Source organism: Mustelus asterias, chromosome 6 (assembly GCF_964213995.1).
Source record: "Mustelus asterias chromosome 6, sMusAst1.hap1.1, whole genome shotgun sequence".
NCBI classification, from domain to species: Eukaryota; Metazoa; Chordata; class Chondrichthyes; order Carcharhiniformes; family Triakidae; genus Mustelus; species Mustelus asterias.
In genome coordinates this window covers 2,384,177-2,400,250 of record NC_135806.1, presented here as the reverse complement: position 1 = coordinate 2,400,250, position 16,074 = coordinate 2,384,177, and the positions used below count along the sequence as shown (strand labels likewise).

The 16,074-nt window shown below is 41.9% G+C and overlaps 1 protein-coding gene across 2 annotated transcripts in view; it reads left to right on the top strand.

The window, feature by feature from the left end:
• The window catches only part of ccdc171 (coiled-coil domain containing 171), a 233,144-nt gene that overhangs the window by 89,566 nt on the left and 127,504 nt on the right, over positions 1-16,074 (top strand). For both annotated transcript variants that reach the window (XM_078213908.1, XM_078213909.1), the window contains exon 14: positions 7,594-7,761. In XM_078213908.1, the coding sequence (XP_078070034.1) occupies positions 7,594-7,761 (168 nt within the window). The remainder of the gene's footprint in view (positions 1-7,593; positions 7,762-16,074) is intronic.

The following is a 16,074-nucleotide window of genomic DNA, read 5'->3' as shown; positions in this document are numbered from 1 at the left end:
CTACTGTCCTTGACCGGCCCTAACCTCACCCTGGTCATTCTTTTATTCCTCACATAAGAGTAAAAAGCCTTGGGGTTTTCCTTGATCCGACCCGCCAAGGACTTCTCATGTCCCCTCCTAGCTCTCCTAAGCCCCTTTTTCAGCTCATTCCTTGCTAACTTGTAACCCTCAATCGAGCCATCTGAACATTGTTTCCTCATCCCTCTATAAGCTTCCCTCTTCCTTTTCACAAGACATTCCACCTCTTTTGTGAACCATGGTTCCCTCACTCGGCCATTTCCTCCCTGCCTGACAGGGACATACCTATCAAGGACACCCAGTATTTGTTCCTTGAAAAAGTTCCACTTTTCATTAGTGCCTTTTCCTGACAGTTTCTGTTCCCATCTTATGCCCCCTAATTCTTGCCTAATCGCATCATAATTACCTCTCCCCCAATTGTAAACCTTGCCCTGCCATACGGCCCTATCCCTCTCCATTGCAATAACAAAAGACACCGAATTGTGGTCACTATCTCCAAAGTGCTCTCCCACAACCAAATCTAACACTTGGCTCGGTTCATCTCCCAGTACCAAATCCAATGTGGCCCCACCTCTTGTCGGCCTATCCACATATTGTGTCAGGAAACCCTCCTGCACACACTGCACAAAAACTGCCCCATCCGAACTATTTGACCTACAAAGGTTCCAATCAATATTTGGAAAGTTAAAGTCCCCCATGACAACTACCCTGTGACCCCCACACCTATCCATAATCTGCTTAGCAATTTCTTCTTCCACATCTCTGTTACTATTTGGGGGCCTATAGTAAACTCCTAACAATGTGACCGCTCCTTTCCTATTTCTAACTTCAGCCCATATTACCTCAGTGTGCAGATCCCCCTCGAAGTGCCTTTCCGCAGCCGTTAAACTATCCTTGATTAACAATGCTACTTCTCCACCTCTTTTACCAGCTTCCCTACACTTACTGAAACATCTATACCCCGGAACGTCCAACAACCATTCCTGTCCTTGTTCTACCCACGTCTCCGTAATGACCACAACATCGTAGTCCCAAGTACCAATCCACGCCCCAAGTTCATCTACCGTGTTCTGGATGCTCCTTGCATTGAAGTAGACACACTTCAACCCACCTTCCTGTCTACCGGTACCCACCCTTGACACCTTCCCCAATACCTCACCACCCTCAACACTGACTTCTGGACTACAACTCCTTTTCCTACTCCCCTGACAAATTAGTTTAAACCTGAAGAGCCGTATCAAATTTCCCTCCCAGGATATTGGTGCCCCTCTGGTTCAGGTGCACCCCGTCCTGTTTGTACAGGTCCCACCTTCCCCAGAATGTGTTCCAATTATCCACGTATCTGAAACCCTCCCTCCTACACCATCCCTGCAACCACATGTTTAACTGCACTCTCTCCCTCTTCCTCAACTCGCTATCACGTGGCACCGGTAACGTACCAGAGATGACCACATGTTTTGTCTTGGCTCTCAGCTTCCAGCCCAGTTGCCGAAATTCCTGTTTTAAATCCCCGCCCCTTCTCTTACCTATGTCGTTGGTACCAATGTGTACCACGACTTGTGACTGTTTCCCCTCCCCCTTAAGAATCCGGAAGACCCGGTCCGAGACGTCACGGACGCTGGCATCCAGTAGGCAACATACCATCCTCGAGTCTCTTTTGCTGCCACAGAACCTCCTATCTATCCCTCTAACTAACGAGTCCCCAATAACTATTGCCCTCCCGCTCTCCCCCTTACCCTCCCGAGCCACAGAATGTTTGGAACTTGCAGTTTCTTTCTTGTATATATCTTAGAAACATAGAAAACTACAGCACAAAACAGGCCCTTCAGCCCCACAAGTTGTGCCGAACATATCCCTACCTTTTAGGCCTACCTATAACCCTCCATCCTATTAAGTCCCATGTACTCATCCAGGAGTCTCTTAAAAGACCCTATTGAGTTTGCCTCCACCACCACTGACGGCAGCCGATTCCACTCGCCCACCACCCTCTGTGTGAAAAACTTCCCCCTAACATTTCCCCTGTACCTACACCCCAGCACCTTAAACCTGTGTCCTCTCGTAGCAGCCATTTCCACCCTGGGAAAAAGCCTCTGAGAGTCCACCAGATCTATGCCTCTCAACATCTTATATACCTCTATTAGATCTCCTCTCACCCTACATCCCTCCAAGGAGAAAAGACCGAGCTCCCTCAGCCTATCCTCATAAGGCATGCCACTCAATCCAGGCAACATCCTTGTAAATCGCCTCTGCACCCTTTCAATCTTTTCCACATCCTTCCTGTAATGAGGCGACCAGAACTGAGCACAGTACTTCAAGTGGAGTCTGACGAGGGTCTTATATAGCTACATCATTATCCCCAGACTCCTAAATTAATCTCTCGATTGATAAAGGCCAGCACACCATACGCCTTCTTAACCACTTCCTCCACCTGCGGGGCCGATTTTAGAGTCCTATGGACCCGGACTCCAAGGTCCTTCTGATCCTCCACACTTCTAAGAGTCTTTCCCTTTATATTGTACTCCTTCATCCCATTTGACCTGCCAAAATGGACCACTACACATTTATCTGGGTTGAAGTCCATCTGCCACTTCTCCGCCCAGTCTTGCATCCTATCTATGTCCCTCTGTAACTTCTGACATCCCTCCAGACTATCCACAACCCCACCAACCTTCGTGTCGTCGGCAAACTTACCAACCCATCCCTCCACTTCCTCATCCAGGTCATTTATGAAAATGACAAACAGCAAGGGTCCCAGAACAGATCCCTGGGGCACACCACTGGTGACCGACCTCCATTTAGAAAAAGACCCATCTATACACACTCTCTGCCTCCTTTGGGCAAGCCAGTTCTGGATCCACAGGGCAGCAGCCCCTTGGATCCCATGCCCTCTCACTTTTTCTAGAAGCCTTGCATGGGGGACCTTATCGAACGCCTTGCTAAAATCCATATAAACCGCATCTACCGCTTTCCCTTCGTCAATGTGTTTAGTCACATTTTCGAAGAACTCCACCAGGCTCGTAAGGCACGATCTGCCTTTGACAAAGCCATGCTGATTATTCTTGAACATACTAAATCTCTCTAAATGCTCATAAATCTTGTCCCTCAGGATCTTCTCCATCAGCTTACCAACCACCGAGGTTAGACTCACCGGTCGGTAATTTCCTGGGCTATCCCTATTCCCCTTCTTGAAAATAGGAACCACGTCCGCAATCCTCCAATCCTCTGGCACCTCTCCCATCTCCATCGACGAAGATCATCGCCAGAGGCTCTGCAATCTCTTCCCTCGTCTCCCACAGTAACCTGGGATACATCCCATCCAGACCCGGCGACTTATCTATCTTGATGCCATTCAAAGATTCCAGCACAACCTCTTTGTTAAAGTCCACATGCTCAATCTTTTCAGTCCACCGCAAGCCCACAGTACATCCACCCATGTCCTTCTCCTCTGTGAAAACCGAGGCAAAATATTCATTGAGCACCTCTGTCATTTCTACTGGTTCCGTACAGATTTTCCCGCCTTCACCTTCTATAGGCCCTATTCCTTCACGTCTCATCTTTTTACTCTTCACATATTTATAGAATGCCTTAGGCTGTTCCTTAATTCTACTTGCCAAGGCCTTCTCGTGACCCCTTCTGGCTCTCCTAATTTCCTTCTTTAGTCCCTTCCTACAAGCCGTATACTCATCTAGATCCCTATCTTCGCCATGCTCTCTGAACCTTTTGTACGCTTTCCTTTTCTTCTCGACTAGGTCCTGCACAGCTTTCATGCACCACGGTTCCTTTAACCGACCAACTCCTCCCTGTCTGCTCGGAACATTGTCCTGTAGAACCCTAGACAGACATTCCTTGAAAAACTGCCACCTCTCTTCAGTAGATTTCCCTGAGAATACCTCCTTCCAATTTACTCCTCTAATTTGCTGCCTTATGTCTTCATATTTCCCCTTACTCCATATAAACGCTTTCCTAGCTTGCCTGATCCTCTCTTTTTCCAATGCAAGCATAAAGGAGATAGAGTTATGATCGCTATCCCCAAGATGCTCTCCCACTGAGAGATCTGACACCTGTCCAGGCTCATTGGTCATTATCAGATCAAGTACAGCCTCTCCTCTTGTAGGCTTGTCCACATGCTGTGTCAGGAAACCCTCCTGAACACACCTGACAAACTCCTCCCCATCCAATCCGCTTACCCTTGGGATATTCCAATCTATGTTTGGGAAATTAAAGTCTCCCATCACAACAACTCTGCTATTATTGCAACTCTCCAGGATCTATTTCCCTATCTGCTCCTCCACCTCCCTGTCACTATTGGGCGGCCTGTAGAAAACTCCCAGCAAAGTGATCAACCCCTTCCCACTCCAAACTTCCACCCACAGAGACTCTGTAGACAATCCCTCCACAGCATACACCTTTTCTACAGCTGTGACACTATCCCTGATCAGCAGTGCCACTCCACCCCTTCTCTTGCCTCCCTCCCTGTCCTTCCTGAAAGATCTGAATCCCGGCACCTGGAGTATCCAGTCCTGTCCCTGAGACATCCAAGTCTCCGTAATGGCCACCACATCACACTTCCAGGCATCGATCCACGCTCTGAGCTCATCCCCTTTATTCACTATACTCCTGGCATTAAAGTAAACACATCTCAATCCTTTGGTCTGAGCTCTCCCCTTCTCTATCCCCTGTCCATCCTCACTCTTGCACCGTCTATAACCCTTCTCTGTTTGCGAGCTAACTTCCTCGCTCCCAGTCACCTCGTCTCGATCCTCTCCCCCCAACCTGTCTAGTTTTTAAAAAATCCACCAATTGTTTATTTATGCAGGTCTACTTTTAAGACCGAGTTATTCCTATCTTTAGTTGTGGGTAAATAAAAGTTTGGGCAAAGTTTGCACTGAGCTTTTTGTGAAACTCTGCTGAGGCAACATTTGACCCCACAATGATATTAAATATAGTTCATTGAGACTACTCGCTGTTTATTGTAATCCAGGCCATCAGCATACTGTAACACTTCTGGCCTAGCAACAAAGCATTATAACGCTGCCCTCACTATCCCTTCACAATAAATGCAATTGAATATTAATTTGGATGAACAATTGTGTACAAATTTTGTAGCCAGACGTTAAGGTCTTCAGAACAAATCACTACTTGGCAGATGTACTGCTGCTGTTGCTGGGAGGGGGGAAAGAAAAGAGTGCTTGCTTAATGAATATTGGCATTTGTAATAGTGCAGCCATTGAGATTTAAATGATTTTTTTCTGGAAGACATATCATATTTAATTGTCCAGCTCAATGTTTCAAAGAACTGGCTAATTAAAGTCAAATATGGAATACTAGGAATAGAAATGCAGTGCCAAAAATTAATGTGATACTCCATGCATTCCACAAGCAAACAGAACTTGATATTAATGAGGGCTTTATCCATCTGAAATTGAGATGATGCACACTTGTAAGTTAGACTTTTCTTGCTGCTACATTCTATAAGTGACTCAGACATTAAATTATTGATGTACATTTTAACATTTATTTCAATAAAGATGATCATAAATGCAGAAGTTCTTTTGTAGAAGTCACTTAAGTTATCTCTGTGTGCAATGAGTGATAATCCCTTTGGAAGTGAAGGATCTAATTCTGGCTATATTTTCTCAAGGTAGAACTTGTTAGTTCCTGGGTGAAGTTTGCACCCTATGACTTGATAGTAAGATGAAAGTAAGTTTTATTTGAAAAAGAGTACGATTCGTTATGGAATGAGCATCTAATTTTTGGATTGAAAGTGATGAATTCCAAAATTGGGGTTAAGCTAAGATGCACCATGTAAACTAAAAGTAACAAACTGCAAATGCTGGAAATCAGATTAGAGAATGCTGGAAATACGTAAAAACGATGGAAATCTAAAATAAAAGCAAAACATTGGAAAAGCTCAGATGATTTGGCATTTGAAGAGAGAGAAACAGAGTGGTTAATGAACTTCCATTCAAACTGCAACCAGAACAAGTACATAGCTGGCCTGCCAGTGTCTTTAGAAAGAAAAGATAGGTTATGACATTTTGATTGTGAGCCCAATCAGAACGAAGATGGAAAGATGAATAGCCGAAGGCAGAGGTAGTTAAACTGACAATAGATAGAATCTATCAATTAGCAGCATGAAAGCACACCACTCTTTAGGCACATGCATGGTGACTGAGTGTAATTCCAAAGGAGGGAAAATGTTAGATTCATGGCTAATGATGCTCACCAATTTATGCTGGATTATACTTTCTAAAAAGTGTTCTAAGTCTTCAAGAGCTTCCAAATGTATTTCCTTTCCTTCCTTCAATCAAGACTTTCTGATTATGAATCTTCCTGTCTTATTTCTGATCCCAAGTTGTGTATTCACTCACGCGATTTTACTTCATTTCTTCTCTGACAGAAATTTGTGGAGAAAGGGAGTGCTAAACTAGTGTTTCTACAAGAAATCTGTAGAACAGGCAAACTTCAATTTGAAAATAAGTATTGTATTACTGTTTTCAAGTCAGTTCTAAACTTTCAGTGAAACTAATGTTCGTGGACTAAACTAATACTCTTTCATATCTTAATTTAATTTGTGGGATTTCCAAGATAGTGCAAGAAACCCAGAGTTAAAAGCTTAAACACTGAGGGGTGAAGCACATTGTAAAGTAGTTCTAGTCACACTGTCATTTCACAGAATCCAGAAAGTTACAGATTGTTTATTGGGATTCAGATAATACAGATTCAGAGATAAAGGTTGTGAGTGGAGCTTGAGCAGTTTGTGAACGTCTTCTGAGCACAAACCATGTTGCACCCATGCGTGCTTTAACAGCCATTTCTTTTTAGCAAGACATTCAATTCAGTCTTGAATTTCTTTTAGCGTAGTGTATTTTTTATTTGGTTTGCAGTTTTTAACATTTGTTCTCCGTGTCACCATGTGCCGGTCAAACGTTACTAATGCTAAATATTGCCAAACTTCAAGATTGGACAGAATTTGATGTCAACTATTAATTCAATATCGAAGTTTTCAGTCTTATTATTATGACCCTTTGTAGTTTAAGTTAGGTGGTAGTAAAGTTAATGGTTGTATTGAACCTGAGGGTCTCTAACAGATATGGATATTATAGTTTAACCCCGGATATTTTTAGTAACAGTTTGCAAGAAAGTCTACCATCTGTATATGAGTTTCTTACACAGAAAATATATTATATATTTTTTGAACTGTCCAAATACTGCTTATTGATTTATTCAATGAAAGTGCCCTGATCATTGGTGTGATTACTTGCTCTGGGCAGGGTGACTGAAAAGTTGCAGTGGTATCAGGCAATAACTCCTTTGTGGTAGTAAATTATAGAGAACACTGATGTAAATATAAATTGCTGCGCACTTGCATTCTGCAGGCAGAATTTCTGATGGCTAGTTTTGTTCTCATGTCAGGTCACTTGTTTCTGCCATCCTCTACGCATGATGATAACACCGATATTTACTGGAAGGAAAGTTCAATACTTTAATTTGACGTTTTTATTATATTGATGGCTTCTCTTTTGCTGGCAGCACTTTTGGATCATTTCTAATGCACTGGTACTTCTCTCGCAGGAAAAACTGACCTTCCTTCACAGTTTGTATCAGCGACTAATAGCAGGCTGTGTAGTCATGAAGCAACCAAATGGCATGCTGGCGAAATTCTCCTGGCCTGAACTGTGCACCATTCTGCAAGAGAACATCGACATCCTCACTTCAGATCTTAGCAGGGCCAGGGAAAAGGTACGTTTCTTGAAGTTATCATTTAACCAAATCCAATGACATTTGTCTGCATCACAGCTTGATTTAAAAAAAAGCTTGACAGTCAACTTATTTCAAAAGGAAATTCCTATTTAATAATTCAGAAACATTAATTATAATTTGTCTCAGACACAGTTTGATGTCATATCTGAGGGCATGCAAATGCAACTGAAGTCTGAGTGAATTCTCCAGGCACCATTGGTCTCACAAACAAATCTGAATGTTGTTATATACTTTATCCCAGATTTACTAATTCGACTATGGAGAATTAGCCATAGGGACCTAATTAGAAGAAAATAAACTAATCTAAGTTTTACCAAGAAGAAAATTTCAAGTGTTTATTCATTTTCAGCAATAAAGCAACATTGCATTTCTTGTACACCTGCAAAGTAATTTGTATAAATAAAAGTCCATGCTGTCCTCCACTCTTTGCATTTTGAGGATATAGATCATAAGTAATATTTATATTTTCCTGCAGTGTATTTGATGCCTGCCTTGCAATCTACAAGCTGCCATCATTTACAATCATGCTTGAAGAATAAGATAAGGCAAGGAGGAGTAGGGGTCTGTGTGTGATCCAGAGGATTTGCATAATTAATTGGAGCTGGTGCTACAGACTAGTCTTGGAGACTGGTACTGTGGATAATGCACAGCGTGAGTCGGCTGCTGCCTAGTTGCAAACATTAATGGGTTGAGATAACCTGGATGGTAGACGGGATTGCTGTGTTGGCCTTTCATCTCTGGGACATAAATTTAATTCAAGCATGACTGACTCTTGTCTCTAGTGAGAAGGTCCTATGTGTGGTTAGTTTGAGCACTTTCAATTCTGCTTTCAGTGGATGTGGATCAACTGTAAGAAAGTTCGAGCAATTGGCCACAATCAATATTTAAAGATGTCTATTGTAGGGGATAGGATGCCATGTGAACTCAACTGGAGTACTCCTTAGGTGTGTTGAAGAAAGGAATTTACTTAGCATCTCATCCATTCTGTATCTGACTTTAACTAAACAAAAAACAGTACAGCACAGGAACAGGCCCTTCAGCCCATCAAGCCTGAGCCAATCATGTTGTCCTATCTAGACTAATTGCCTGTAACCTTCTATTCCCCATCTGTTCATGTGTCTATCCTAACCAACGTTTTATATAACTAACATAATTTGCCAATTTTTATGCTGGATGCCCTCTCCAATGAAGGCGAGCATGATGTATGCTTTCTTCACCACCTTTTCCACCTGTGTTGCCACTTTTAAGGATCTGTGAACCTGTACTCTCCGATCTCTCTGTGTCGATGCTCCTGGTGGTTCTGCCATTTATTTTATAGCTCCCACCTGAATTGGATCTACCAGAATGCATCATCTTGCATTTGTCCGGATTAAATTCCATCTGCTATCCGCCCAATTTTCCAGCATCCTGCTGTATTCTTTGGCAATCTCCATCACTATCTGCAACTCCAACAATCTTAGTATTTTCTGCAAACTTTCTAATCAGGCCAGTTACGTTTTCTCCCAAGTCATTTATATATATTGCAAACAACCGAGGTCCCAGCACTGATCCCTGTGGAATACCACTAGTTACAGACCTCCATTCAGAAAAACACCCTTCCATCGCTACCCTCTGTCTTCTATGGCCAAGCCAGTTCTGAATCCATCGAGCTGGTTCACCCTTGATCCCATGTGTTTTAACCTTTGCACCAGCCTGCCATGAGGGACCTTGTCAAATGTTTTACTAAAGTCCATGTAGACAACATCTACGGCCCTTCCCTTGTCAATCATTTTTGTCACCTCAAAATAAATAATGCCCAAAATAAATATTTGTAGATTTTGGCATCTTTCATACAGACGTGTTGCGCTGTCAGATTTCACTCAAATTTCATCCTCTTAAATCAGCAAAATTGTACTCTGACTTTGCTGACTGTTTATAGCCACAGTCAATCAAAAAAACTAAAAGGGCCAAATCACATTTTCTTGGGCTACAATAGCAATTAATCACAGAACTTTCAAAGTGCAGAAGGAGCCCATTCACCCTGTCTGGTCTGCACTGGCTTTCTGAAAGACCATTCTACCAGCACCCACACCCTTGTCTCATCCCTGTAATTTGCACATTCTTTCTTTTCGGATAGCAATCCAATTCCCTTTTGAATACCTCTATCGAACCTGCCTCCACCACCCTCTCACGAAGTTTGTTCCAGATTCCAATCAGTTTTTTAGTGACAAACATTTTCCTTGCATCATTTCGACTTTTGACAATTTTCCTCTGTGTCCTCTAGTTCTTGATGTGTGGTTATCCACTTTGGTGGCAAAAACAGGAAGGAAGATTATTATCTGAATGGTGGCAGTTTAGGAAAAGGGGAAGTGCAACGTGACCTGGGTGTCATGGTGAAACAGTTGCTGATGGTTGGCATGCAGGTACAGCAGGCGGTGAGGAAAGCTAATGGCATGCTGACCTTCATAGCAAGAGGATTTGAGTATCAGAGGAAAGATGTCTTGCTGCAGTTATACAGTGCCTTGGTGAGGCACACCTTGAGTATTGTGTGCAGTTTTGCTTTCCTAGTCTGAGGAAGGACATTATTGCTACTGATGGAGTCCAGCAAAGATTCACCAGACTGATTCCTGGAATGGCAGGACTGACATATGAAGAGAGACTGGATCGACTGGGCTTGTACTCACTGGAATTTAGGAAAATGCGAGGGAATCTCATAAAAGCATATAAAATCCTGATGGGACTGGACAGGCTAGATGCAGGAAGAGTGTTTCCGATGTTGGGGAAGTGCAGAACAAGGGGGTCACAGTCTAAGAATAAAGGGTAAGCCATTCAGGACTGAGATGAGGAAGAACTTCTTCACTCAGAGTTGTGAACCTCTACCACAGAAAGCTGTTGGGGCCAGGTCATTAGATATGTTCATGAGGGAGCTGGAGATGGCCCTTGTGGCTAAAGGGATCAAGGGATATGGAGAGAAAGCGGGACTGGGATACTGAAAGTGCATGATTGGACATGATATTGAATTGTGGTGCAGGCTCGAAGGGCCAAATGGCCTCCCCCTGCACTTATTTTCTATGTTTCCCTTGAGAGGGAACAGTTTCTCACTATCTACCCTGTTCCTACCCCTGAGGATCTTGAATACCTCTATTAAGTCTCCTCTTGGCCGTCTTTTCTCCAAGGTAAACAGTCCTAACCTCTCCAATCTATTCTCATAGCTACAGCTCTTTATCCTTGGAGTCATTCTTGTGAATCTCCTCTGTACTCTCTCCAATCCTTCACATGCTTCCTCAAATATGGCACCCAGAACTGGACACAGTCTCCAGATGACGCCTAACTAGTGTCTTGCACAAGTTCATTATGACCTCCCTACTCATGTATTCAATGCACCCATTAATAAAGCCTAAGATACTATGTGCTTCATTAACTGCTCTCTCAACATGCCTTGCCATTTTCAATGACTTATGTACTTGTACACTGAGGTTCCTTCATTCCTGCATCTCCTTAGAGTTTCTTCCTGCCAAAATCCATCACCTCGTATGTCTCTGCATTGAACCTCATTTGTTACTTGACTGCCCAATGTACCAGTATATCTTTGTCCTTTTGAAGTTCAAGACTACCCTCATTACAGTTGACAATGTTTGCGTTCTCCCTATCATCTGCGAATTTTGAAAACATGCCCTGAACACCACAGTCTAGGTCATTAATATATATCAGGAAGAAGGATCCCAGCACTGAACCTTGCGAACCTCCAACTCAAACCTTCCTCCAATCTGAAAAACAACCGTTTATCACTACTCTCTCTTTCCTGTCATTCAGCCAATTTGTTATTCAAATGCCTTTTGTTCCATGAGCTAGAATTTTGCTCACAAGTTTGTTGTGTGGCAGTGTATCAAATGCCTTTTGAAAATCCATGTGCACCACATCACAGAAACATAGAAACCCTACAGTGCAGAAAAAGGCCATTTGGCCCATCGAGTCTGCACCAACCACAATCCCACCCAGGCCCTATCCCCTACATCAACAGGAAGATTTAATGCCCAGTCCTGCCCTTCATTGAGACAGGTCTCTTTTATAGCAATAATGTCACAATTCCATTTGCCAACCTGTGCCTATCGTTTATTAATCTTATTAACCAAACTTGGTGCAGTCACAACTATAAGTGACCAGTTTGTCTGAAATATCTGCTCCCTTCAAAATGTTCCTACTCCCACAAAATTAAAAATCAACTCTGAACTGTATATTTACCATCCCTTGGTCACACTTTGTGCTTAAGTGTATCCACAAAATGTTTTTTTGTTCTCCATGTTAATCGAGGCAGCACGGTGGCAGTGTTTAGCACTGCTGCCTCATAGCGCCAGGGACCTGGGTTCGATTCCCAGCTTGGGTCGCTGTCTCGGTTTGGAGTTTGCACATTCTCCCCATGGTTGTGTGGGTTTCCTCTCTCAGTCCAAAGATGTGCGGGTTAGGTGGATTGGCCATGCTAAATTGCCCCTTAGTGTCAGGAGGATTAACCAGGGTAAATGCATGGGGTTGTGGGGATAGGGCCTGGGTGGGATTGTTGTCGGTGCAGACTCGATGGGCCGAATGGCCTCCTTCTGCACTGTAGGATTCTATGATTCATGAATCCTTTTAGCTCGGTCAGACACTTGTGTATATAATGTTATCTCACTTTGAATGTTTTACTTCCTTTGTGCTGTGGTGTTATACCTTGGTGAAAATTTTCTATTTCAAGCTAATTACATTCATGCTGTTCGAATTGGCTAATTACATTTTTCCATTTAATTTATTCAAACTACATGTAAATGTCTTTCACCTAACTGGCTGAATTTATTAATTGTGATTCAAATTTATTAATTCATAGAATAGAATATGTGTTTTTATATTGCCTTTTTAACATAACACAGCAATCTAAATTTCTGGATCAGGCTCAGACCGACAGATAATACTTTTGAAGTGTGCTCTTTACTGTCACATCTAATTTGCTCAGTGTATTGCAACATATACAGGAAAGTGGAATTGATATTTCAAGTTCATTATTACTGTATTTTTAATTTTTAATCAATGAATGTAGTTAACTACCAACAAAGTTATTTCCCCTGATTTTGATAGAAACTCATGAAATGTTAAAGAGTTAATACTAGAAGATATAATAATTCAGATGAGTGATTGTAATGTGCAGTGACGGTTAAGCTTACCAGCAGATAGAACAAAATGCCAAGAAAAAGAAAGCAAAAAGTATGCAATAAATCTAAGATGGGTTTACTTGCATGATCTTCAGCCTGGCTTTAATTTAAGTGCTGTGATTGGCTAAAGCTATCTGTTTCCAAGCAAATTGATTTCTAATTTAAACTTTGCAACTGACAACTAGTCCCGCGAGTATTGTTGTACTTTCACTGTTGTGTTTGCAAGGTTTCCTTCATGTTGATATTTGCTTTCGAAATTAATACATGCAGCAAGCTATCAAATCAAGACTTAACTCTTCACTAGTTATTTCGTGAGATTTTCCTTGTATCTTTTTCAAAGTAGTTAATAGTATTGTATTTATGGTGTGCTCACAGGAAAGAAAAATTCAGTCAATGTTTTTTTTAAGTTTTAAATTTAATAACCACATCCTAGAAGTAGTATGATGTGCTGATTACTTTGCCGTGTTGCCTTTCTGCTCTTTAATAATGATCTGGCAGTCTTCAGTGAATTGAAACTAGTCTCTAAATGACTAAATTTCTGGATATAAATGGATGGCACGCAAAGGTTGGCATTGGTGTAAATTTCATATGAGAGAATTTTTTAAAAAATCTCTTTCATCGCGAATGTAATTTACTGCGTGTACCACTTGGCTGAACAGGTATACACATGGTCCAACTTGTATCCTGTATTCTATAGAAATACAATGTGTACTTTAAGATTTTAATCCTGACAGTCTGCCAGGATCTTTTTGTTCTGATTATTAAGGAATATGAGATAATGAATGAGAATCCAGCTGACTTCCACTGGTTTATGGATGTCAGCAGAACTGCAAGATTGAATATCAAATTTACTGTCAGTCATTTGTTTTCAATACTTGGTGCATAGTTTCTTTAAAAGCTGATTGTGAAAATGGATTTTGTGATGTTTGGATTGCTGTACTGCACTGTGAGGTACACAGACTGGAAGTTTCTACCTTTTGCCAGTGTTTGTTGCGCCAGCACATTTCAGTAGGGAATAGGTGAAATCTCAACTACTGGTTAGTTTTCATTGAATCCTGACAGTGCAGAAGGAGGCCATTTGGCCCATCAAGTCTGTACCAACTCTCCGACAGAGGATCTTGCCCAGATCCTATCCCTGTAACCCCATGTATTTACCCAGCTAATCCCCCTAACTGACATTTTCGTACACTAAGGTGCAATTTAGCATGGCCAATCCACCTAACCCGCACATCTTTGGAATGTTGGAGGAAACCGGAGCACCCGGATGAAACCCACGCAGACATGGAGAATGTCTGTGTGGAGTTTGCACAGTCATCCGAGGCCAGAATTGAACTACTTCCCCTTTTTTGTTATGTCAAACTAAAGTTGGCTGTCAACATATCTTGACTTCTTTCCTTTTGTGGAATTTAGCATTTCTGTAGGCCTGAATTGCCCAGTCATTTAGGTAAACTGTTTCTTCTTGGGGAGCTTAACATTTCTAAAGCAGTTATCCAAGTAATCTGTTTCTACTACTAGAGCAATTCACACCTGATCAGCTTTAGATGCTTTCATGCCTTTGGAATCACTTTTGGAGGTTTGCACGCTGCTGGAAATACTGGCTGTTATTGTTGCTGGGCCGATTTCTACCTTGTAGGCCGCCTTAAATGCATGTTACAAAATATATTGAAAAAGCCATGGTCCAAAATGAATCAGGATAATTAATGGCATCAGCTGCCTTCACAAAGCTCCAAACACTTGTAATATGTATATGTTAATTTTGAGAGATAAGGCTGTATGACATCAGTGTACTTTTAAAAAAAGGTTTTTAAAAAGAACATGATTTCTGCAGCTCACAGCTTCAGACTTGTAATTGTTTCGGGGCTGACTGTGATGAGTCCTTTTATTGCTACTTAAGTGGTTTAAATGGGGTTGTTTTTGATTTGATTTATTATTGTCACGTGTTAATGTGCAATGAAAAGTATTGTTTCTTGCGTGCTATATAAACAAAGCATACCTTTCATAGAGAAGGAAACTAGAGTGCAGAATGTAGTGTTACAGTTATAGCTAGGGTGTAGAGAAATATCAACTTTAATACAAGGTAGGTCCAGTCAAAAGTCTGACAGCAGCAGGGAAGAAGCTGTTCTTGAGTCGGTTGGTATGTGACCTCAGACTTTGTATCTTTTTCCCGACAGAAGAAGGTGGAAGAGAAAATGTCCGGGGTGGGTGGGATCGTTGCTCTGGGACTAGTTTTACGATCCTGTTGTTATGAGGACACAGTAAGAAGTTTAACAACACCAGGTTAAAGTCCAACAGGTTTATTTGGTAGCAAAAGCCACACAAGCTTTCGGAGCCTTAAGCCCCTTCTGCAGGTGACTCACCTGAAGAAGGGGCTTAAGGCTCCGAAAGCTTGTGTGGCTTTTGCTACCAAATAAACCTGTTGGACTTTAACCTGGTGTTGTTAAACTTCTTACTGTGTTTACCCCAGTCCAACGCCGGCATCTCCACATTATGAGGACAGTAATGTTTTTTTGGACAGATTTTTTCCATTTTCAGTTTGGAACTGCAGGTTTTGAGTTTCCGTTTTAGAAGGGACAGCAAGCTAAAAAGAAGTGTTTTCCCCCTCTCCCTGGTTTATTTGGAAATTCTGCTGATGATCTTAAAGTAAGGTTTGGCTTCCTGAAGGAAAACATCTGCTGTTGTTGGGGGCAGGACCAGAGTGTCTCTAGTGTTTTGGGAAGCTTTCTTGTCTTCAAACTGTTCTGAGTCTCAAGAGCATTTGACTGCAGAATTCAACTAACGGCCTCGATCCTAGTGTCGTGCGAATTTGTCTGTGCTGTGTTAAACCTGTGAAAAGAGTCTTGTCCATGGGATTGCTTTGATTGGAACATTGTAGATATCTTTGTTACGCGTTATACATTATCATGATTGTTTGTTTCTTGTTTGTAATTGATAAAGGTTCTTGCTGATATTCTTTCTATACATGTTAACTATATTCTTAAATAAACTTTGTTCGGTAAAAGCTCCCCAGTGGGTCACTTGAATCATACCTGAAGTGAAAGATATCATGCTTATCCTAGACAAATTCAAGATGCAAAACTTACGATTCAGATGGGTTTCATAAAATACTTTGGAGTTTCAACCTGAACCATAACAG